Consider the following 25,561-nt stretch of genomic DNA (forward strand, 5'->3'; position numbering starts at 1 on the left):
ATAAAGTTGTGCAATAATGTATCAGACAGTGTTTCTCTGCTATTCATAAGGTTTTCCCTGGCCAATTCTTTGAGAAGTTGATGGCCTCTTCCTTTTTCCTAGTCTGTCTCAGTCTGCAAGCCAGGCTGATACCTGTGCACCATGTGCACCCCACTGGGTTTGAAACACCAGTGGCACAGCCTCAAGACTCATAGCAACACATCATCACAGTAGGACAAACTGACAGACAAGTTTTTCTCACTTAGCTGTTGGAAACCTCTCCAGCCACCCTTACCTGGATCCCTGCAGCTGACTCCTCCATCTGTTCCAGTCCCCTGTGCCTTTTCTGTCCTCTCCCTCCTTTCCTACCTCGCTGTTTGTGGGGCGTGGCCTGGGTTCCCTCTCCTCATCTGGATCCCTGAGGCTGACTCCATAAGATACTTGTGCTCAATTCTGAGCAGCCTTTTATATACACTGTTTCATCTTACATAGCCAACCTCTCAGCTCCACAGCCCCCTCTATCTGCAACCCTGTATCTTTCTTTTCTGTGAAAGCTAACCATCTACAAACTTCTATCTCCATTCCCTATCTTCATTCCCTGTTCACGACTCATCACTGGAATATGACTTCCACCTCAGCCACCCATGGAACCTGCTCTTGTTAGTGACCTCTGTATTGCTGAATCTCATGAATGCTTTTTTGTACTGACTTTACAATATTTCTCTGGAAAGCCTCCTTACTCACTCTCACTTGCCTTCACAGGCTCTCCTCTTCTGTCTCCCTCTTGAACATGTTTTTCTCTCTGCCTGATTCCTTCTCCACTTGTAACTCCAGTAGCCACCTATTCATTGTTTACTCCATTATCTCTATCTTCAGTCTAGATGTCTAAAACGCACTCTGAAGTCACCATTTCCAAAGCTAAATTCATCTTCCTTCCTCCTTTCAGACCTGATTTTCCCCCTTAGTGGCAGTCACCACCATCTACCCATATGTCCAAATCAGAAATCTAGGGGTCATCCTACTGTTGTCCCTCTCTTTCATCTTCCACATCCATTTGGTCCTCAAGTCTTGATGATTTAGCTATTAAATAGTTTGCAACAGATCACAAAACCATATATATGGTAAGATCTCACATTTACAAAAAGAGCTTGTGTAAAATATATATTCATTCATTATTGAAGAAAAAAGAAATGACAACAAAATGTTAACAATGGGTATTATTAGATATTAGAATTATAGGTAGCTATGTGTGTATATAGAAGGCTGGCGGTTCAAACCCACCAGCCACTCCTCGGAAGGAAGGTTGGGCAATCCTACTTCCGTAGTGATACTGCCTCGGAAACCCAAGGAGGGGTTGCTATGAGTCGGGGCCGACTCGACGGCACACAACAACAACAATGTGTGTATATAGGAGCTCTGGTAGCGTAGTGCCTAAGGCACTTGACTGCTAACCAGAAAGCTGGCAGTTCAAACCCACCAGCTTCTCCTAGGAAGGAAGGTTGGGCAATCTACTTCCATAGTGACACTGCCTCAGAAACCAAAGGAGGGGTTGCTAAGAGTCGGGTCCAACTCGATGGCAAATAACAGCGATGACGGTGTGTGTGCATATGTATGTACACACACACACACACACACATATATGGAGCTCTGGTGGTGTAATGCCTAAGGCATTTGACTGCTGATCAGAAGTTTGGTGGTTCAAATCCACCAGCTGCTCCATGGAAAGAAGATAAGGCAATCTACTTCTGTAAAGACTTACTGCCTCAGAAACCCAGCAGGGGTTGCTATGAGTCAGAATTGATCCAATGGCAGTGAGTTTGGTTTGGTTATATATGTATATATATATGAGTCTCTGAGTGTTTAATGTGCTTGGTTGCTAACCAAAAGGTTGGAAATTTAAGTTCACTGAGAGATACCTCAGAAGAAAGTCTTGATGACCTATTTCCAAAAAATCAGCTATTGAAAACTTTATGGGGCACTGTCCTACTCTGAGACACATGGGATTGGAGTCAACTTGATGCCAAGTGGTCCTGGTATAGAAAAGAAAAGATGTAGTGACCTCTAAGGTCTCCAAGCTGGAATATCTGATAGCCCCAAGGGGTTCTTAAAGGGCATCTTGTGTTATTACAGTCTCTGAAGTTTTCCTGTGAAGATTGGAGAAGGGATCATAGAAGATGGATCCAGGGCTTAGGGCTCTTGTAATCCTAGGAAATGCCTTGGAAGGCATATCAAAGCTTTCTATCTGGGGTAAGGTGGGGTACCATTATCACCCATCCCTGCCTAGGATTAACCCCAATAGCATTCAGATAGCCATCTGGCTGAAATGCTCTTCCCTTCTCCTTGGTCAGGAACTCCTACCCATTCCTCAAATGTCAACACAAACATAATTTCCCAAGGGAAGTTTTCCCTGCCCCCTACACCTGTGCCCTGCCCCATGAGACTGAATCCTATTCCCCTTTATGTGCTCTTATAGCTCCTTGTACTTAGCCTCCCTTGCATTTATCACATTTAACGGGATCACTCATTAATATCTGTCTCACTCACTGGCCTATAAGATCCATGAGGGCAGTGCCCATGCTTATTTTGTCTCCCATTGTATCTCCAATATCTCAAATAATGAAAGGTATTCATTACACATTTATTGAATTAACAGATTAATAGACTGATTGACAGATTGATTAATTAATACTGTGTAGCCAAATCTTGATGAGACCAAAGCAGCAGTGTTTTTGCTTGAAAGATGATGTGGGGTGAATTTTAAGATCCTCGTCTGGTTGAGCACATTGTTCAGTATGTAGGTGCATGTCCTTGAGTTTCAGGCTTCTCTCCTCCTCTTGTCATTCCTTGTCACAGCTCACTAAGAGCCTAGTAAGGAGATGGCTGTGCACTCACTCTGGCATCCCTGAAGTTAGCCTCCCAGTCACCAGGCAGCCCAAGGGGGTTGTAAAAACAGGCTCAAGATGATAGTATATCAATAACAAGGAAAGGAAAGGACCAGGCATTTCAGCTTTCTCTGGTCTAACCACTGGGCAGCATCTCCACAGTGGAATCCAAACAAGAGACTATTTCAGGAAGGGTCCAGGGTTGTAGAGAACAGGAGCAAATCTTTTCTGTTATATCATTCACAGGGTGTGCTTGAGTCTCAAAAGTAGCAGGAGGCCCTCCAGAAGTCTTCACCACCCCCACCCCTGCTGTGATAATCCTCCAGTGCTCCCTAGGCCATTGGCAGCCTTCTGTCTATTTCTCACTCTTCCATTTGCAAGCCTCTCTGTGACGGAGGCCTCACTTTTGATCCAGCTCACTCTGGACTCCAGTCACACTGGGCTGCTCACAGTTCCTGAACAAGTCTTGCTGTTTAACCTTGCTGTGCCTTTGCAAATGCTGTCTACTACCAGGCAAACTCCTAGGCACCCTCCCTTCTCACTTATTAAATTGCTTTGCCATAGGTTTATATATATATATATATATATATATATATATAACTTCTCACAATGTATTGTCAAAGATTAACACCTCAATTAATGAATTCATCCTTGAAGACTAGGATCTTAAAATTTCATCTTGTATCCCCAGTTTAGTACAGGCAGTCCTGGGATTACAAACGAGTTCTATTCCTCAATCTGTCTCTAAGTATGTATGTAAATTAGAACAATTAGGTACAGTTTGTATCTAAGGTCGGTTAGTCAATGTTTGTCTCAGTATATAGTATATAGTGAAACTTTCTATGCATAAAAAATAATAAAGAAACACTTTCAGATACACTAAAACATCTAATTATAATGTTTTGATGCACATTGCAAAATAGCACCCATTTGTTATTAAGAACTATCACGTACCTTGAATTCTTAATATAATGGGCTTTATAGGGGTTGGTTCATAACTATGCATTGAACATTAAGTCAGACGTTTGCAACCCTGCAACTGCCTGTACATATAAATGGTTAAGATCATATTAATTCAATAAATAGAAGGAAGGAAAGAAATAATGAAAGGCAGAGCATGAGGGAGGGAAGACAAAAGTAATGAAAAAGAAAGGGCCTGGATTTACGCTGTGCCTTTCTTCATGACCTCAAAGTCCAGCTGAGGTAAGGTGCTAGTAGGAAGAACACGGACTTTGAGGTTAGACAGATCTAGGTTCAAATCTCAACTCTGTCTCATACTAGTATATGGCTTTGGAAAAGTGCTTTCAGTTCTCTGAGTTTCAGATTGCTCATTTCTAAAATGGGGATAACAGGTAGCTAAAAGATATGTTTGGAGAGGATTAGAGATGATGTATGTAAAGCACCTTGTGTGGCACATGCTGGAAGCTGCAGGGGAGCTGCAAGGGCTTCCTCCCCTTTGGAAAGCAGAGAGAAAAAATGGTGGGTTCAAGGTCACATCCAGAACCTAGGTCTGTGTTCTCTGAATTGGGTGCCTATCACCTATCCTGACCATACAAACTCAGTTATGGAAATATGAACAGTGAATTAGTAATGATATAATTAATTTTTACAGATGTTAATAGTGTGTACCAAGAAAGCAACAGATTTCCCCCTGAAAGAATGCTCTTACACCCTTGCTTTAACCTAACAAATGACTGACATCCTATGATGCTCACCTGCATTTTAATCAAGTCTCTACATGCACCCTGAAAATCTACAGCCTATCCAAGTCCACCTCGGCCCTGGATCTGTAAAAAGACATTTAGTGATAGCAGAAAATAATACAAGAAATAACAAAATAACCATATCTGTGACTCCTTTGACAGTTGATCCATTTTCCTCCGTTATTTATCCAGTCTCCCTTGACAGTATCTCTCAAATGTCAAAGTCAGCTGATGTAGGTTTGCTCTACTCTCCCAGGGCTTGCCCAAACTCTACCAGGGGGTGTTAATGAGCAACAAAATAATCAGAACCAACAAAAAGCTCTTGGATTACTCAAAACTGTAACCAAATCCACTTGTTGTTGTTGTTAGGTGCTGTTGAGTCAGCTCCAACTCATAGCGACCCTACGTACAACAAATGAAAACTGCTCCATCCTGTGACATCCTCACAATCCTTGCTATACTTGAGTCCATCGTTGCAGCCACTGTATCAATCCATCTTATTGAGGGTTTTCTCCTTTTTCATTAACTCTTTACTTTACCAAGCATGATATCCATCTCCAAGGAATGGACCTTATGACCACATGACCAAAGCAGGTGAGATGAAGTCTGGCTATTCTCGCTTCTAAGGAGCATTCTGGCTGCACTTCTCCCAGGACAGATCTGTCCTTCTAGTTCATATTATTCATTAGTATGTGATAATTGGTCCAAATTTTCATTACATGTAAGAGATGCTATTATGAAAGAGCCATGGGGCAGAAATCATGGTTATCTTATTCACACTGCCACAGAACACACTCCTTCCTTACTGCAGTACATCATCAGTATGGTACCAGTGCTTCTTATGGTGCCTACTCAATAAAGACTTATGGAGTACATGAACAAATAAATGAAAAATGTATGAATGGTAAAACACTAGAAAACTGAATTCAAGCATATTAAAAGGATTACACAAAAGACAAAATGAGATCTATTCCAGGGATGGAATGGTGGTTGAACATAAGAAATTAATCACTGGAGTAATAAAATAAAGGGGGAAACACATGATCATATCCATTGATGCAGAAAGGCTTTTGACAAAACACAGCACCTTTTCACGATTAAAAATAAATAAATGAACTCCAAAAAATAAAAATAGGGAACTTCCTCAACATGATAAAGGGCATTTATGTAAAACCTACATGTTGTTGTTGTTGTTGTTATGTGCCGTCGAGTCAGCCCGACTCATAGCAACCCCTCCTTGGGTTTCCGAGGCAGTATCACTACGGAAGTAGGATTGCCCAACCTTCCTTCTGAGGACTGGCTGGTGGGTTTGAACCGCCAGCCTTCTGGTTAGCAGTCAAGTGCTTTAGCCACTATGCTACCAGAGCTCCCATAGCTAACATCATATTCAATGGTGAAAGACTAAGATCCCCTAAGATCAGGAACAAGACAAGGATGCTCGCTTTCATCACTGTTATTCAACGTTGTACTAGAAGTTCTAGCCAGAGCAATTAGTCAAGAAAAAGAAATTATAATCATTCATGTTGGAAAGAAGTAAAACTATCTCTGTTCACAGATGACATGATCCTATATATAGAAAACCCCAAATAATCCACACAAAAAGGCACTAGAGCTGAAAAATTCAGCATAGTTGCAAGGTACATCAACACACAAAAATAAGTTGTGTTTCTATATTAGTATATAGCAATAAGCAATCTGCATATTAAGTTAAGAAAACAATTTCATTTACAATAGCATCTAAAAGTATAAAATATCTAAGGATAAATTTAACTGAGGAAATAAAAGACTTTCATACTGAAAACTACAAAATATTCCTGAAAGAAATTAAAGATGACCTAAATAAATGTAAAGACATCCCATGTTAATGGATTGGCAGACTTTATATTGTTAAAATGGCATTCATACCCAAAATGATTTACAGATCCAATGCAATCATTATCAAAATTCCAACAGTCATTTTTTACAGAAATAGAAAAGCTGATCCTCTAATACACATGAAATTGTAAAGGGCCCCAATAACCAAACCATTCTTGAAAAAAAAGTTTGGAGAACTCGCATTTCCCAATATCAAAACTTACTATAAAGCTACAGTATGGTACTAGCATAAGGATAGACATACAGACCAATAGAAAGGAAGTGAGAGTCCAGAAATAAAGACATATATCTATGGCCAATTAATTTTTAATTAATGAAGAATAGTCAGTTCAATAAATGGTGCTGGGACAACTGGATTTCCACATGCAAAAGAATGAAGTTGGGCTTCTACCTCACACCATTCATGAAAACTAACTTGCAATAGATCAGTAACCTAAATATGAGAGCTAAAACCATATGACCTTAATAAGAAAACACAGAGGTAAATCTTCATGTCCTTGGAGCTGATAATGGATTCTTACATACAACACCAAAAGCATGCATAACAAAAGAAAAAAAATGGTATGTTGGACTTGATCAAAATTAAACACTTTTGTACTTCAAAGGACACTACTAAGAGAGTAAAAGAGAACCCAAAAAATGAGAGAAAATATTTGCTAGTTGTGTATCTGATGAGGGATTATATCTGGAATATATAAATAAGTCATACAAGTCAACAACCAAAAGACTATCCAATTAAAAATGAGTAAGGGACTTGAAAAGTCATTTCGCCAAAGAAGACCAAAAAAAAAAAAAAAAGTTGATAAGCACATAAGAAGATGTTCTATGTCATTAATCATCAGGGAAATGCTAATCAAAGCCACAATAAGATACTACTTCACACTTCCTAGGATGGTTATTATTTTAAAAAGTGGAAAATAACAAGAATATGTGAGGATGTGGCGACATCAGAGCCCTTATGCATTGTTGGTGGGGATGTCAAATGGTGCAGGTGCTGTGGGAAACAGTGTGGTGGTTTCTCAAAAAGTTATACATAGAATTACCAAATGATCCAGCAATCCCACTTCTAGGTATATACCCAAAAGAACTGAAAGTAAGAAGTCAACTAGACACATGTACACCAATGTTCATAGAAGCATTATTCACAGTAGTCAAAAAGTAGAAACAACTCAAGTATCCATCAACAGATGAGTGGATAAATAAAATGTAGTACATACATATAATTGAATGTTATCCAGTCATAACAAGGAATAAAGTTCCAATGTATGCTACAACACAGATGAGCCTTGAAAACATTATGCTGAGTGAAATAAGTCAGACATAAAAGGACAAATATTGTATGATCCCACTTACATGAAATAATCTAGAATAGGCAGCTTCATTGAGAAAGAATGTAGACTAGAGGTTATCAGGGGTTAGGGGAGGGGAAATGAGGAGTTATTTGTTCAGTGGGTACTGAGTTTCTGTTTGGGTGATGAAAAAGTTTTAGAAATAGATAATGATGATGGTTGCACAACATTGTGAACATAATTAATGTCTTTGAATTGTACCATTAAGAATGGTTAAAATGGAAGACTTTACATTATATATATATATTTTACCACAATAATTAAAAAAAAAATACTATTAACTGACTGCCTGAATAAATGGAAGGTACATGAACACACAACACAAATATATGCCCTTCTATCTCCCTACCCACCCAACACCAAGTCCAAATCACTTGTCCCTTCCTTACCCTAGCAATCAGCTCCCCGACCATTCCTGTCCAGGTGCCGTTGGCCTCAGGAACACCATAAACACCATCCCCGACCAGGCGGATCTTGTAGTTGAATCGGAGGATCTCTGCCAGCTCCTTGAGCATGTCCACACAGAAGCCCTCGTAGCGGTCATTGCCTTCCATCTCCTGGTGGTTCCCTTTCAGCATTAAATATGGGTTTTCCTGCAGCAAAACTGGGCAGCTGTCATTCTCATCTTAGCTCTGGCTTCTCAGCCACACATGATGGGGAGGGACAGGAGTAGAGCAAGTTGGGGAGAACATGGAGTAGGAGTGAAGTGGCTTGAGTAATGGGCTACTTTGGAGGTGGCAATAAGCTCTCTTTCCCCAACTCACTTCCCAAAGCTCTCCTTCATTAAGGTGTTTCTCTTATCAGGAATACACAATGGTGCCCACTGCATAGAGAGTGACATTGAAGTCCCTCCATCTTGTTTAAGGTCATTATCTGACCCCAAACCCCTCTATCCCCTTATTTCTTTTCTTCCTTTTGCTTATTTTACAGAGATCTACTGCTTTGATACCTATTGTTTCAGACATACAAGGATGCTCAAGATACAATGAATTGGGTAAGACTAAGTACACAAACAACTGCAATACAAGGCAGAGCATGATCTGTTCATGATAGCTTTGGGAGGAGGGGTAAGTTACTTCTGGCAAAATGTCCAGAGTAGGTGCCATGGAAGAGGTGGATCCACGCTGGAATCTGGAGGATGGCAGAACACTAACAGATGAAAGCAGTATGAATGAAGGGGAAAGGCATGATCAAAGGCATAAATCAGGGTAAGAGGAGCACGGCCTATTCATAGACCCCCTGTTGACTTGAATCATGAGCTGTGTGGAGAAGTGGGGGAGGAGGTACTTAGAACATGAATTAGAGTCAGTATAAGCTTTGAATGCCAGGATGAGGAGACTACATGACACAATGTATAGTGGAGCCCTAAGGATTTTAAAGACTTAAGGCTGTGAGTAAAGAGTATTAATTAGCCAGAGAGGGAGAATCAAAGGATGAGGACAGACCTTCTCCAAGTATGAGATTCTAAGGTCTGAGCCACGGATTGGATCCATTTGGATTGAAGAGAGCTGAATGGATGCAAGAGACACAGAAAAGGACAAATTTGATGATTGGTTGGGGAGGATACAGAGGAGAAGGATTTTCAGATTGGAGAGGGAAGGGGATTTGGCACATATTGAATTTGAGGTGTTGGTAGATTATCTAGCAGGGAATGCCCAACTGGATGTGTGAAATGTGGAGAGAGGGTAATATGGGAGACAGAAAATGGGAGGCCTCTGTATAGAGGTGATAGCTGAAGGTACAACATATGTTAGACCATCAAGGGGGAAGAATTGAGAGAGAGCAGATAAGAATAGGACCTTGGGGAGAACCTGATCTCAGTGACTGGTAAAATGAAGAGGGTCATAGAAGACAAAGATAAAGTGGGCAGAAAGGCTGAAAATCAGGATAACACAGTCATGAAAGTCAGGGAGGAAGGAGTTTCAAGGACAATACAGACATTCCCACACAAAGATCAGGACTATGAAAGGGCATCTGGATCAGGTGTCACTGGTGACCCTTCAGACGGCAGATTCCATGGTGGTGGTAAGATTAAGGAAGGTACAAGTGGTGCTGAAGTGAGAGTGGATCAGCATTCTGAGAAAGTTAGGAAATCCAAGAAGGAGTGCAGCATGGCAAGGAGGAGAATGCCTCTCCTTCTGACTGCTCTGAGTCATGTCTATCCTGAAAGCTTCAGCTCCCCATCTGCAAACAGCATTATTGGGAGAACCCATGAGTCCATCCAATTCCTGTGATTCTCTAAATTGGAGGGTAGCTGGAAAGGCAGCAGGGTGTAAGTAAGATGGTAGTCATGCTTTAGGATGGGAGAGACCAGAGTTATTTGTAGGCAGAAAGGAAGGAATCTCTAGAAAAGAATAGATTAGACAAATAAGGAAGAGAAGGGCTAGTTGGTAGAGCAAGGTCCCAGGAACCAGGGAAGGGAGGTGAGATCAAGATGAATGTGAGTCTGGGAAGTGGGCCTGGAGGTGAGGTGGAGAGCATGAGTGTGGCTACAGAGCAAAGGTGAGGAGGCCAGATGCTGAGGAAATCCTCCATCTGCCAGCACTGTGTTGAAAGTGGGGCAGGTGGGATTGAGGTTTGGCAGAACTGCTCTAGGGATGTGATAAGTAGTAAACAAGAGATGAGAACAGAGATTACCAAGGTCCAGCTGGAGTCAGGAGGCTGAATGCAGATCAACAATAGGAATCAGGGAAAGAAAGCCCAAGGCAAGGATATTTGGGGTTGGGAACAGGCAGGAATGAGATGTCAGAGATGATTCTTGAAGCTAAGAGAGGGATGTGCTGAAATGCTGATTTGCTGAGCTCACACTGGAAAGGGTTACTGGGTTGGGGAAACACAGAGGGTCAGAAGACCAGATATCATGAGGGGAGGATAGGGAAAGCAGTCTATATGCCTCATGAATGGGAGACTGCAAAGGTAAGTCAGGGAGGAGCTCAGGGTTGAACATAATGTGGTTCAAGTCCACTGTCATGTCAATGTGAGAGGCCAATCTCTCTGCCTTCCACACATGCCATCTTCAGCTCAAGGATTTCTCCCTCCTCATCTCTAACCTAATCTAACTCATCATCTCTGTCTTGGAGTTCCATCACCTCCTACTCCAACCCACTTCTGAGAACTCCTACTCACAGTCAGGGCCCTCGTACTTATCTTCCAATGTTTTGCTATCTGCACCTGCTCCCTAGGTAGACTGTACATGAAGTCTGGGATTGACTCTTTGGGTCCTTCTGTATGCCCCACCTGCCTCCAACATTAAATATGTGCTGATTGTGTGAATGAAAAACACTGAAAAGGCTTCATGGACAAGGCATGGCCAGGAGTTTCTATCCTTAGTTTGTCAACAGACCAAGATATCTTAATTGCCCCAATGAGTGTCACAAAATTCTCCATCCCAAATACTTTCTACACTTAATTTAGTTTAAAATGTACTTACATATTCAAAGTAAGTATATACAGACTGTTCTTGGGGGAAGAAACATATTGGAGAGCTAAAATGTTAGAAAGGTTGGGGGTCCTTGGCATTTTGAAAAATATGGGGGGCTGAGCACTGGCCTAGAGAGCCTACCTTGCAGGACTGCTGGGAGAACTGAAATATTGTCTGAAGTATGCAAGGTCTGGAGTCTGACACAGAACAGGTGTTCAAGGAAAGGCTGCTATTGTTAGCAGCCATCAAATCAGTTCCCTACTCATGATGACCCCACGATAACGGAACAAAAACACTGGCCAATCAGTTGTAGTCAGACTGTTGTGTTCCATAGGGTTTTCACTGGCTGATCTTCAGAAGCAGATCACCAGGCCTTTCTTCCTAGTCCATCTTATTCTGGAAGCTTCACTGAAGCATCCAGCATCACAACATGTGCCTACAGACAGTGGTGGCCACACTTAGGATATATTGGCCAGCATTTGAACTCGGGTCTCCAGCATGAAAGGCAAGAATTCTACCACTGAATGGTTGTTATTGTTGTTATGTGCCGTCAAGTCAGACCTGACTCATAGCAACCCTTCCTTGGGTTTCCGAGGCAGTATCACTACAGAAGTAGATTGCCCAACCTTCCTTCCAAGGAGTGGCTGGTGGGTTTGAACCACCAGCCTTCTGGTTAGCAGTCAAGTGCTTTAGGCACTACGCTACCAGAGCTCCCCCACTGAATGGTGGCTATGACTAATTCTATGTATTTGCAGGTGGTAACAAGCGTGCACTGACAGAAGCAGGAGACAACATGGATATGTGCAGTTTTAAGAGATGAATCATGCAGGATTACCATCTGCCGGATGTAACTCACACATGATCACCAGGGGCCTGAGGGAGCATTCACTACTTTCACAAACTCCTGAGGTCCCAGAACAGGAAATGTCTACTGACTAGAGTGTGATAAAAGCCATGAAACCTTGGTAAGAGAGAACAGCACGTGCAAAGACAAGAAAAGGCATAGTATGGTGAGGAGATGCTGGGAAACCGGCAACATTAGACATCCAGTTGCGTGGCGAGGAAGCAATGAAAGTAGGCCATGCCTGATTATGAAGTGTTTCTATTCCAAGCTAAAGGCAGCAGGCCCTGTGGAGCCACTCCAGAACTTTAAGGGAATGACAGGAACCATTCGGGTTTTAGAATGATTGCTGTGACAGGAAAGGAACCACAGGGTGAGCAAGTGAGAAGGGACCTAGCTAGGAAGTCATGCCAGGAGTTCATGTGAAAGGAGTAACATGGGTCTGAATTAGGGTATAGGCAATGAAGATGGATAGAGGGGACAGAAAGGAGGCTCAAGAGATGTTTCAGAGGTAGGAAAAGATAGCCCAGCAATCACACTGTACCCATTCTCTGGCTTGGCCAGGCTGTCCTCAGCTCTCCAGTTGGAATGGCTTTGGACACCACCATCCTCTACTTTTTCTGACATCATCATATTGGTTCAGATAGATAAGCTAAGGCTGGTTCAGATAAAACACTAGGAGCTGGAAGTTCTCTCTTCTTCCTTTGCTCTAATGTTTCCCCTACCCAGAATTCTCTTCTCTTAGACAACCAGTTGACTCTCTCCTCACTTCCATCATGGCTTTGCTCAAATCTCACCTTCTCAGTGAGGCTAAACCTCACGTCCCTGTTTGGGAGTCCCTCTCAGCATTGCCAAACCTTTCCACACTCTACTTTTTGACCTTTTTTTACTGCTCAGTTCATTGACATATATCTCAAGTACCCAGAACAGTGGCAAACAGAACAGGTGCCCAATAAATATTCATTGAATGAATAAAAATATTCAGTGACCCTGTTTCCTACCCAAAGAAGGGAAAACTCAACACCCTGGTATTCAAGTTCCTAAACAATATGGATCCAGTCCACTTTTTTGGCCTTACGTCTCTCTCCTTCCCTACCAATACCTATTCCCTGGGCCACTTGTACTTGTCAGCAGTTCCCTAATACCTGACAATACTCTCTTTCATTTACTGGCACCTCCCCAACTCTCTTTGTCTTTTGGAGCCCACCTTAGACATCCCTTCCTCTCAGAAGGCTTTAACCTTCCTGGTGGGATGAGATCCTCACTCATTCAAACTCCACAGCAATAGCTTTGCACCTCTTTTCTGCATCTCTTTTATCACACTCTACATACAGTAGCCCAATAATTACTACTCTAGAGTTCTGGGTCCCAGGAGTTCATGAAGGTAGTGGTAGAGGTCCTTGAGCTTCCTGTATTATCTCAAAAAGGCTAAAATAAACAGAAACTTGCAGATCTTGCACATTTAGCAATAATAAGTTTGAGCAGGCTAACTAATATGTCAAGTCTCTTTGCTTTAGGCTTGAATTATATCAGTTAGTAACACTAGTTATCTGTGGCTGAAAAGATGCTGTTCCAGGCAAAGAAATGCTTTTGATTAGTTTTTTTTTTTTTTTTAAAGGAGGCAGGGACAGACAAACTAATTATGGCTTAATTATGTAGTTGGTTTAACTGACAATCTTTTAAAGCATGATGTTTTTAGGAGGGAAGAAAACTTCCCTTGTATGCAGTTGGCCTATCCTATTTGCTAAATCACAACCTCTTTGAAGATAGAGACTGAGTCTTACCTATCTTTATGTCTTCTGGACTGAGCACGGTGCCTGGCATATCATGGGGTTCAATAATTTCTGAATTAAAAAAGGCAGATGGTCTTTGCCCTGTGAAAATGAAGGAGAACTCTCCTTTCACCATCTGGAAATAATGTTTCAGGCCATGTAAACCCACAGAAGTCCAAGTGTTCACTCAGAATGTGGGGAGAGGGGGAGGGACCCATTTTGCATATGGGAGGCACCCACAAGGTGGCCACAGCTGGGAAACAGCAGGGAGAACCCAGTGCCCTAGATTCTGCCCCCAGATGGGCTTCTCCCACCTGTGTCATAAGGTCTTCTTCCCTTGGCCGTGCATAGCTGCCCAGCTGTCAGGGTGCCCCTGAAAGAGGCATGCACATACTGTAGTGTCTCTTCACCCCATCCCTCTTCCCCAGATGCTGTGGAACTCATCAAATATAATTTCCATAAGAAACAGCAACTTGAGTTTAATTACACTGTCATAAATTGGCCTCGGTGCTGTGATTAGAGCTCCCATCTTCTGTTCACTGGGAAGGGAAGCCTGTGAATGCCTGGAGCTGGGGGAGGAAACCCTGGAGAGCTGCAGCTGGGAGGCCCAGGGAGCACCCCGCTTACCAGGATGGTGGTGACGACCAGGGTGGTGTTGAAGAGACTGTCGGAGATGTTGGAGGCGTAGAGGCGGCTGTCCATGCTGAGGCCCTCCGCCACATGCCACTGGCCAATCTGAGAAGACCAACAGGAGAGGACCAGGAGAAATGGGAGAAGGAGGAAGCTGGGGAGCCTGGGTGGCCGAGGTCCTGAAGATATCTAGGTCAGGGAAGGTGGGCATAGGCCAGGCCTCCAGGGTTGGAAGAAGCTGAGAGGACAATCCTCTGCCTCTGGTTGGGTGGCATTTAAAACATACAAGAAAGGGAGGACACAGAGTATGGAGCAGAGGGGATGGACTAGGGCAAGGGGATACTGTTATACAGCATTGGGTTGGGTTGGCTAAGAGAAGGGGTGGGAGAAATGTGAGAGAAAGGAAAGGAAAATGGAAAAATCAGGAATGGAATGGGATCAGGGACGTTCTCTCACATGGAAGTTTATTGAACATCTGGAATCACATTTCTTAAGGCAGGACTCAGCCACGACTGCTCTTTCGCTTTAGCCTACCTTCAATAATTCTGATTAACTGATTAAGGATGATATACTGGCATATACTAGGCCCTTTAATGAATGGCCTTTTTTTTCTGTGGGAGAAAGATGAGGCAGTCTGCTTCTGCAAGGATTTACAGCCTTGGTAACACTATGGGGCAGTTCTACTCTGTCCTATAGGGATTTTATGACTTGGAATCAACTTGATGGCAGTGGAGTTTTTTAATGAATGTTTGCTGAATAGTAGAATGAATGAATGAACCAGAAGACAGAAGACCCAAGTTCTCGTCCTGATTGGTTTCCTTGTTAGTTGTTGGAACTAAGGAAAGTTTTAGAGCCTCAGTTTCCCTGTATGTACATGAGGATGGCCATGTTTGCCCTGCCTTCTTCACAGAGCCACTCTGAGGACCAACTGAGATCATGTATGTGCCCCTTCCGTGTTACATTATTCAGCCAGACCCAGGAGCATGGGTCCCAACTATGAAATCTCAGAAAAGTTACTGAATCTCTGCTTCCTTGTATGTATTTTATTTTTATGGGAACAATAACAGAAACTTCATTGGGTCAATGTGAGAATGTATTTAAATGCTATTTTCCTTCCTCTTACTTTTTCTCTTAAAGACTTTTAGAGGAAAAGAAAAAAAACCACACACAACCTGTTTAGTGGGAACTTACCTACTTCTAGAAACTTATCTAAACCTAAACTCAACAGCAGTGGATTGTGTGTGTGTGTGTGTGTGTGTTTGGTGGTGGATGGTTTGTTTGCTCAGAACACTTAAAAAAAAAAAAAAGTCTGCAATCCCAGTATATTTCTACTAGCTGGAGTCCCTGGCAAATCATTTTTGCTACTGAGCAGTTTGAGGTGGGCAGCCAGGAGGGAGGCTGACAGCTGGCTAGAAACCCAGTGAAACGCACACAACCGCCTGTGCCAGGCATCTTCAAGCTCCAACAGCAGCTTCCCTGGAAAACCCTCACAGATCCCATGGATGCCATGTGGCTCTGTTCCCCAGAGCTGGGTTCTGGGTTCCTCTCCTGAAAGCTCCAAGAAAAATAAAGATCTGTCTCACCCTTGGTCACTAATATGCCATTCGCTAGGCAGGCCAGGCTAACCAGGGCAGGGTTTGAAGGGGCCTCAGCCATCCAGCTAAAACTCTGCATACAGAACTTTTTTTCTCCTTGGTTTCGACACCCCACAAAGTCCGATGAACTGATTCTTCTCTTGGAGGCTGAGTTTCTGTTTCCGAAATGGGTGGAATTGGCTTTTGATGGCCTCCTAGGCTGGGAAGAGCCATGTTTGGATAGAACATAGAGTAAGGGGGCTAAATGCCAGCATTTGGATGTTAGGAATGGGATTGAATGTCTTAGAATCCTACTTGTTACTTAAACCTACACTTTACACCAATACACCAGTGAGGCCAGTCAGACCTTGGGTCTCCCTTCCCACATGTCCACCTCCACCTCTCTGTTCTCAGGGGCCCTAATCCCATCAACCATGCTCTAGGAAGCCTCAGCCCTGGTCTTACACACCAAAGACAAGGTTAGAAATGACTTACCCAGAGCTAGAGCTACAGTCTGAACAATGATCCACCCCCACCTCTACCTCTGGGGACATGGCAAAGAGACTAATTAGCCCCCAGGCTCTAGTCAGGAAATGAATCTCCCTCCCACCCTCCCATTAGCCCCCAAGAAATTAATAAACTCATCAGATCCAACAAAGCACTTGGCAGCTATTACTCAGTGCAATCTAATTGCAGAAAGCAGTGGGAGGGAAAGGGAAAGACAGAGCCAGGCACCCTGGGATATAGGCTAATTGCCCTACCCATTGGGCACCTTTGAAGCCACACACATGCCAGGGGTGGGCAGAGGATACTGCTCTCATCACTGACAATCTGTGGCTCTGCCTTCAGCCAAATCCCCTTGCTCCGCCCTGCTGACACCTGCCCTGAAACCTCCTGTAGGAACAGCTGTTTTGTAAGCCTCTTCCACATGCCCACATGTGCAGTCTGGACCATGCTTCCAGTAATCTTTCCTTCACTTTTTCACTCTCTCTCTTTCTGTCTCTCCCAGTTCCTCTCCCCTTCCACCAGTTTAGAGGCTTAGGGTTTGGAATGAAAGGAGTATGGATGTGGACAGGGCCATTGTTGGCCTATCTGGCACCTTGGTGAAGATAAGAAAAAGGTGTCCCTCTGGGCTGATGTGTCGCTATGGCTCCATTGCTGGACATACAGAGGGCAGGCTGGAGTTCAGCCTCTACTCACCTCTGAGCATTGTATGACCTGCACTGTGAATGCAATGGCCGCAGATTTGAAGGACCTGGTTTTACTCTAGGAGCTCTGGTAGTGTGATGGTTAAAGCATTCTGCTGCTAACAAAAGGTCAGCAGTTTGAATCCTCTACCCACTCCACAGGAGAAAGATGAGGCAGTCTACTTCTGTAAAGATTTACAGCCTTGGGAACCCTGTGGGGCAGTTTTACTCTGTCCTATAGGGCTGCTATAAGTAGGAATCAACTTGATGGCAGTGTGTCTGGGTTTGGGGTTTAACCTGGCTTCTCCATTTATCAGCTGTGTGACCTTCCTATGAGATAGAGATTAAAATGCTAATTGCCTTATCCACCCACCTGTCAGTTTGCCATAATGTGGCTTGCATGTTGCTATGATGCTGGATGCCATGCCACCAGTATTTTAAACACCAGCACCTATGGTCAGAGGCATAATGAAATAGGGAGGGGGGACACTTGCCCCTGGGTGCAAGTCCAAGGGGGTGCCAGACAAGGCACAAAATGACATTCTGAGGCACACAGGTATGAAAGGCACTTGCCTGAGACAGCCAGACAAGGGGGGGGGGTGATGGTATTTCTGCTGACATGTTGCTGCTGTCAATGTCTGTTCATCTTGAAATTGGGGGAAAAGATGCAACTCAGAGATTGGCCCAAGTGCTTGTTACTCTCACTGCACCTCTACCTAGTGGTCAGGTTTCAGCAGCGCTTCCAGATTAAGGCACACTAGGAAAAAAGGTCTGGCAATCTATGTCCCAAAACTAGCCAATGATACTCTATGGATCACAACAGACTATTATCTGATATGATGCTGGAAGATGAGCCCCTTAAGCTGGAAGCCACAGTGGCCACGACAATAGACTCGAACATACCAACAATCATAAAGATGGCACAGAAGCAAGCAACAATTCATTCTGTTCTATATGGGTCCATCATGAGCTAGAGTTGACTCAATGGCAGCTAACAACAACAGCGGCAGCAAAATAGTAAGTATTGCCTTACCTCATATAGTTCTTAAAGAGATTAAATGAGATGGTGTATATACAAAGTACCATATAAATATTTGTTAATTTTGAATATCATTGCCTGAAATAGGACATGAGATCTCTTCTATATATCACAAAGGGCTTTGCACTGTAGACTCTAGTTTATTAGACAGAGTAAAACAAGTCTCAAAGTTTGGTTCCCAGATCTGCAGGATCAATGTTAGCACTGCAAATCCTTGGGCCCCACCCTACACCGACCAAATAAAAAACTCTAGGAGTGGAGCCCAGAGGTCTGTTGTAACATGGCCCTAGGCGATTCAGACGCTAGCTGGATTAGAACAAAGCAGAAGGAGCAATTTAGGTTACAAACATGAGGACAGGAAAAGGCAAAAGTGTAGAGATTCAAAGTGATGGAGTGCCAACTTGTGGTGAGCTGGCAAATATTTTAAAACTGGTTCTCTGGGAAAAAAGTCCTTAACTTTCAGCGTTTGCCAATTGCTGTGGTGTAAATACTCCCACTGTGGCTGACTGCAAGCTACCAAAGTGGCATCACCAGACAAGATGTGTATAATGGGCCCTTGCAGTCCATGAGTTGGTTCTAGCACACCACTGCTGCCAGCCATCCACAGGCTGTGCTGGCCCTAGAGGCACACATACTAATCTCATTGCTCTCTCACTTTATTGAGAGAGAAAGAGAAATCTAGATTAATTAATAACTTTCCCAGATCACATAGCTGGTAAGCGGAAAAAGGAGGATTCAAAACAAGGCTTAATTGGGATCACAGTATTTAAAACAGATGTGTACTCCTTTTAAGGACTGATTCTAATGCTATCAGAAGAAACAGTTTATGATAGGAGTGCTTAGTCAAATAAGAAAATTTAGGTAAATATAACCGATATGGGAAATGTTTGCATGCACATAGAAAGCATCATTTACCTGACATCTCCAAGGCACATAGAATCCATATAAATTAATAACCTTGCTCCTTTAAGCTCTCAAAGTTTGGAGACTTTATTTATTCAAAACAAGGTTTTCCAAAATCCTTTCTAAAGGAATTATACTTTCCTCTGCCCTCTTAAGCAGAAAGCATCTTTACCTTAATATGCAGTGTTATTACCATGTAAATGATGATACTTGTGATACGATGTTGCCCAGTGAGCTCCTGAAATGAGGACTGCCACTTCCCTGCACTTCTAGATTTTTAAAAAGTTAATTTGCTTTCTTTTCAGCATGTTTGTCTCTTTTCTCCCTGTGAGCTATTATCAGGATCGCTGTCTCTAAAAACCCCTGCCCTTCCAGTAGCCATGCTTAAGACCACTGGGCAGAGCAATCAAGAGACTAGACTTGGATGAATGGCTTGTAAAGAAAGAGTAAATAAGGCCTGAAGGGGGCATGGAGTTCTTGGATGGTGCAAACAGTTAGCAGTACTCAGCTGCGAAGTGAAAGGTTGGAGGTTCAGGTCTACCCAGAGGCATCTTGGAAGAAAGCCTAATGATCTACTTCTGAAAAATTAGCCATTGAAAACTCATGGAACACAGTTTTTCTCTGACACACAAGGTTGTCATTAGTCAGCACCGAGGAGGGTCTGGGGTGGTTGCGCAGAGGGGTGTGCTATAGTGAATAGGCTCCATGATGTCAGCATGGGATGCCCATAGTCCTTTGGAAAGGTAATACCTGTACAATTGAAAGAGTGAGTGTCAGAGACCTAGATTTGGTCCACCATGTGACCCTGGGTCAGTATAAGCAAGCTGGTTGCTCCCTCAGCATTACATTACAGAAAAAGCTTGCCCAAAGAGCCATGACCACAGAGTCCTCTGTTGCTTCCCAACAGAGCCTTCAGTGTGTGACCTAGAGTCTGGTTGTTGTTGTTGTTGTTGCTATTTGCCGTCGAGTCAGCCCTGACTCATAGCGACCCCTCCTTGGGTTTCCAAGGCAGTATCACTACGGAAGTAGGATTGCCCAACCTTCCTTCTGAGGAGTGGCTGGTGGGTTTGGACCGCCAGCCTTCTGGTTAGCAGTCAAGTGCCTTAGGCACTATGCTACCAGAGCTCCTTAGAGTCTGGAGACCTGCATTAACATCCTTACCCTGTGACCAAAGGGATGGATGACTCTGACGCATCAGTTAATTTCCCCAGGCCTGATCACCCCCTCCAGCTTCCATCCTAGTCCAAGTTCCCACAGAACCTCCCTGAGACTGGGATCCACTCCAGGACCCTCTTCTCTCTGTTCTCCACATATCAGCAGCCAGAGCCACTTTGATAAGATCTTGAATATGACCACACCAGCCCCTGCTTAAATCTTTCATTTCTTTTGCATTTTGCTTTAAGAATAGAGACCAAAATCCTTAACACAGCCTATAAGTCCCTGTATGGTTGGGTCTCTGCCGATTTCTCTATCCTAACCTCGCATCTTCTCCAGCTTCATCTGTGTTCCAGTCGCACCTACCATCTTTCATGTGTCCAAGTACAACAAGCTCCTTCTGCCAGAGCTCTTGTGTGTGCCATTCCCTGCCTGAAACTCTCTCCTTCTTGCACATTTCCTATTCCCCTGTCACAAGCCCTCTTCTCTTTTATCTAGTTTGGGGGTCGGCAAACCACTACCACAGACTAAATCCAGATCATTGCTTGATTTTATAAAGTTTTACTGGAACATAGTCATACCCATTCATTTATGTATTTTCTGTAGCTGCTTTCAAGGTTCCTGGGTGGTGCAAAAGGTTTGTGCTCAACAACTAACCCAAAAGTTGGCAGTTCAAACCCACCCAGTGGCACCATGGAAAAAAGGCTTGGTGTGTCCATAAAAATTACAGCCAAGAAAACCCTAATGGAGTATAGCTCTACTCTGTAATATGCAGGGTGACCCTGAGTTAGAATTGACTTAATGGCAATGGATTTCTTTTTTTTTTGCCAGCTGCTTTCATGCTACAATAGCCAAGTTGTGACAAAGACCTTATGGCTCATGAATCCTAAAATATTTACCATCTGGTCCTTTTAGAAAGGAGCTCTGGTGGCACAATGGTTAAAGCATTTGGCTGCTAACCAAAAGGTTGGCAGTTTGAAATCACCAGCTGCTCCACAGTACAGAGATGAAGGAATCTGCTTCAGTAAAGATTGACAGCCTTGAAAACCCTATGGGGCAGCTCCACTCTGTTCTATAGAGTCACTATGAGTTGGAATCGACTCAATGGCAGAGGGTTTGGTTTTGGCGGTCTTTTTAGAAAAAATTTTGGCAAACCCTGATCTAATTAATGCTTGTTAATACTTCAGTCTCAGCTCAAAGTTCACTTTCTCCAGGTAACTTTTCCTTATCTCTCAAAATCAAACTTCTTCCAGGACCATATTCTTTTCCTTCAGAGCATTTATCTTAGGTCATAATCAATTTATTAATTTAATTAATGCAACCATTGTTTATTGCCTGTCTTTCTTACTATACACCCACTCCTCACTTATCAATTTGGTTAGGATCCAAAGACCAGGTCGTTATGTGATCATCAGCAGTATGTGAAAAAGGAGGATGATTACATCAGATCACAAAATGGAGAATGGCTACATCATTACATAACTGCCAAATTATATCATTACATGATTGCCAAAGAATCATGACCCAGTCAAGTTGACATATAAGCTTAACCATCACAGTGAGCATTACTCTAGTCTAGCCCCCCAGTATTTGTTACTGCTAGATGTATGTCATTAATGTGCAAACTAGTCAGATAGTAGATTTGTCATTATTGTTGTAAATGTGAAATGTCAGATAATGAGATAGTTAATAAGTGAGAAGTACTATAAATTTTGTGAGCACAGAGATCATGGCTGTTTTTACCCTCTCTTTTACCTGTAGAGCCTAGCACAGTGCCTGGCTTATAGTAGGTGCTCAATAAAATTTAGTTATATGAACATGCCAGTAATCTTGCATGTATCATTTAATCATCAGCACAATTTTTAAGCTCATTTTACAGATTAGTCTTAGTGAAGTTAGGTGATTAATATCCCCAAAGTTATACACTAATAAGTACTAGAATGGAAATTCAAACTAGGCTTTCACCACCCCCAAAGAACATACCTCTAAATACCATGCTATGTGGTTACAAAGTGTCAAGATGATGATGAGGAGGATAAGCTTAGCACCAAACCAAAAGCCAAATTATTGTCATCCAGTTGATTCCAGCTCACGATGACCATACGGTTATGGGATAGAACTGCTCCATACGGTCTTCTGGGAGGTTCTTTTGTTTCCAATTGTAATAGAAGCAGATCACCAGGTCTTTCTTCCACATTACCACTTGGTAGGTTCAAACTATTAATCTTTAGATTAGTAACTGAGGGCAAACCATTAGTGCCACCCAGGGAACTAAGTTTAGCACCAAATCAAAACTAAACCCACTGTCATAGAGCCAATTCCAACTCATAGTGACCCTATAGAGCAGACTACAAGGCTGTAGTCTTTACAGAACCAGACTACTTCATCTTTATCATACAGAGTGGCTGGTGGGTTCCAATTGCTGATCGTTTGGTTAGAAGCTGAATACCTTAACCACTGCACCACCAGAACTCCTAATGTTAGCATAGTGCCTGTAAGTTAGCAGAGCTGAGAGGAGCTTCACAAAATCACTTCTTTTCTCTGTGCCTCTGTATCTGCACTGGCCGCTCAGGATGACCTCTCAAGCCTCTTCTGCACATCACTCCTGGAGGCCCAGGCATTCACCCAGTTGTGGTCCCCAGGACTCCCACAGCCTACTGCTGAGGAAGAGCTCTCCCTGTCACCTGAGATATGTGGTCCTGCAAAAGTCATCATATCCTAGCTCACAGCCCTCTCACTCCTTCCTCAAAGCACTCAGGCTTGTCATTTTATCACTTTGTTCTTGCCCAAGTAGGTAGAAAGAGATTTGTTTTTAAAGCCCTCGGGGATTTCCTCACATCCTTGTCTGCATTGTGGGTGTGCACATGGCTCTATAACATTTAATATTTTATGTATATTTAGCCGATTGTTCTTTGTACTCAGCACTGATAGGATCTAGCTTTTTCTAGAGAAGCAGACACAGCTCCAAGGTGGGCTAAGTCCTGCTTCTGTCAGATTTCCCACACAATTACTGACCACCTCTGCATGCTGGGCACACAGCCATATGTGTGCATAAATCTCAGACTCTGTGTAACAGCTCTGCTATTATTCCCACCTGAGAAATGCAGGCTTAATGTAGGCACTTCATACAATAGTAATGCTTAATGCAGCCACTTCATATAACAAGTTTTTGTTGAATGAATTAATGAATGTAAAGAAGACTCAGAGATGTCAAACAACTTGCTGAGAGGACCACACGGCAAATTACTAGGGGATGAAATGGATGTGAACTTTATTTACTACTGTGCCATTTGGTCAAGTTAGGAGAGACAGAGACTACCCTGACCTTAAGACATGGACCTTCACACATGTCTCTCTGATCAGTGTTGTTGTTGTAGCTGGAGTCAAGTCAGCTGTGACTCATGGTGACCTCATGTACATCTTCACAATCATCCATATGCTCTAGTCCACTGTTGCAGCCAGTGTGTATCTTGAGTGACTGCAACCCAAAGCATTCATCTGCTAGCACTATATCAGACAATATTTAACAAACAAATCTGTCCTAGAAGAAGTGCTCAGAATGCTCCTTGGAAGTGAGAATGGCCAGACTTCATCTCACCTACTTCTGTCATGTTGTCAGAAGGGACCACTTCCCAGAAAAGGACATCATGCTTGGTAAAGTAGAGGGTCAGGAAAAAGGGAAAGACCTTCAAAAAGATGGATTGACATAGTGGCTGCAACAACAGCAAAGACTATGAGGATGGTGCACAACTGGTCAGTGTTTTGTTCTGTTGTACATAGGGTTGCTATGAGTCAGAGCCAATTCGACAGCACCTAATAACAACAACATAGAATTTTCACTGGGTAATTTTGAGAAGTAAATAACCAGGCCTTTCTTCCTAGTCTTACCCTGGAGTTCTGCTGAAACTTGTCCACCATGGGTGACCCTGCTGGTATCTGAAGTACCAGTGGCATAACTTCCAGCATCATAGCAACATGCAAGCCACCACAATATGACAAACTGACAGATTGATAGTGGCTCTGATCAACACCATCTGTGAACACATTCACTGGAAAAAAGCCCTGAAGAAAGTCAATACAAGAATCCAGAAGAGTAGTCCTAGCCAAGGCCCAGGGGTAGTGGTTTAGGTTCTTGGCACGGGTAGCCATGTTCCCTTTCCAGCTCTGCCATGCATAAACTGTATGGCTTTGGACAAGTCATTTAACCTGAGCCAGCCTCATCTGTAAAATGGAAATAAATGAACCTGCCTTCCCATTGTCTGGAGTTGTTGACAATCAACTGAGATAATGCATATGATGGCTTTTGATGAGCCAAGCTAAGGGAACATAAGATAACAGTACTATCTTCTATTTGGTAGGAATGCAGTAGAAAGAAGTCAAGAGAATTGGGGTCAAGTTCTACACTGCCACTTACCCTGAGGTCTTGGGAAGTCACTTTTGCTACCTATAAGTCAAGGATAGTCTTTCTTGCCTTCTCCCCTTACTGGGATTATCTAAGGCGATCACAGATGTGACAAAAATTTAAAGGCCTATCCAAATGCAAGCTCTTTTTTTTGTTGTTGTTTTGGTCATTCTCTAGGACTATCTGAAGTTGGATGAAACATACCGACCACCTATTTTTTTTTTTTTTTTCTTTCAATCTCAAGTGTGGGTGCCAAGTTGAAATTCTCATCAGGAAAACACAAAAACCAAACCAAGTCAGTTGCTATGGAGTCAATTCTTACTTATGGCAACCCCATGTCTGTTAAGAGTAGAATGGTGTTCCATGAGGTTTTCAGTGACTGATTTTGAAAGAGTACATATAATTATATATTAGTGTTTCCTTGAAAACACAGGACTGATTTTGACATAATGGACCAAAAAAGCGTTGGCCAGGTATGAAACACTACAGCCACCACTCAAAAACCAACTCACTGCTATCGAGTCTATTCTAAATCATAGGAGTATCATTTAGGGTAGAACTGCCTCAGAGGGTCCAAGGCTACATGTAAATGTTTTAGGGAAGCAGACTGCCTTACTTTTCTGCTGTAGAATGGCTGATGGGTTCCAACCATTGACTTTTTGGTTAGCAGCCAAACATTTTAACCATTGTGCCACCAGGGCTCCTTTATGGCCACAGGCTTTGGGAATTAATCAAGACTGTTATTGAGTTACAATTCAGACTGCATATAGTATAGGTCTATACTTTGATATAAGACCAGTTAAAAAGGCTTGTAATATAAGCCTCCATAGTGAACACCTCTGGCATGAA

The 25,561-nt window shown here is 42.9% G+C and overlaps 1 protein-coding gene across 1 annotated transcript in view; it reads right to left on the reverse strand.

Moving 5' to 3' along the window:
* GRIK4 (glutamate ionotropic receptor kainate type subunit 4) overlaps positions 1-25,561 on the reverse strand; it is a 236,032-nt gene that overhangs the window by 93,467 nt on the left and 117,004 nt on the right. The window contains exons 9-10 of the mRNA XM_007955908.2: positions 14,450-14,557; positions 8,178-8,381 (exon numbers count right to left, since the gene is read on the reverse strand). Of these exons, the coding sequence (XP_007954099.2) occupies positions 8,178-8,381; positions 14,450-14,557 (312 nt within the window). The remainder of the gene's footprint in view (positions 1-8,177; positions 8,382-14,449; positions 14,558-25,561) is intronic.

The sequence above is a fragment of the Orycteropus afer genome, unplaced genomic scaffold (genome assembly GCF_000298275.1).
Source record: "Orycteropus afer afer isolate SDZICR_OR568_19922 unplaced genomic scaffold, OryAfe1.0 scaffold00545, whole genome shotgun sequence".
Classification (NCBI taxonomy): Eukaryota; Metazoa; Chordata; class Mammalia; order Tubulidentata; family Orycteropodidae; genus Orycteropus; species Orycteropus afer.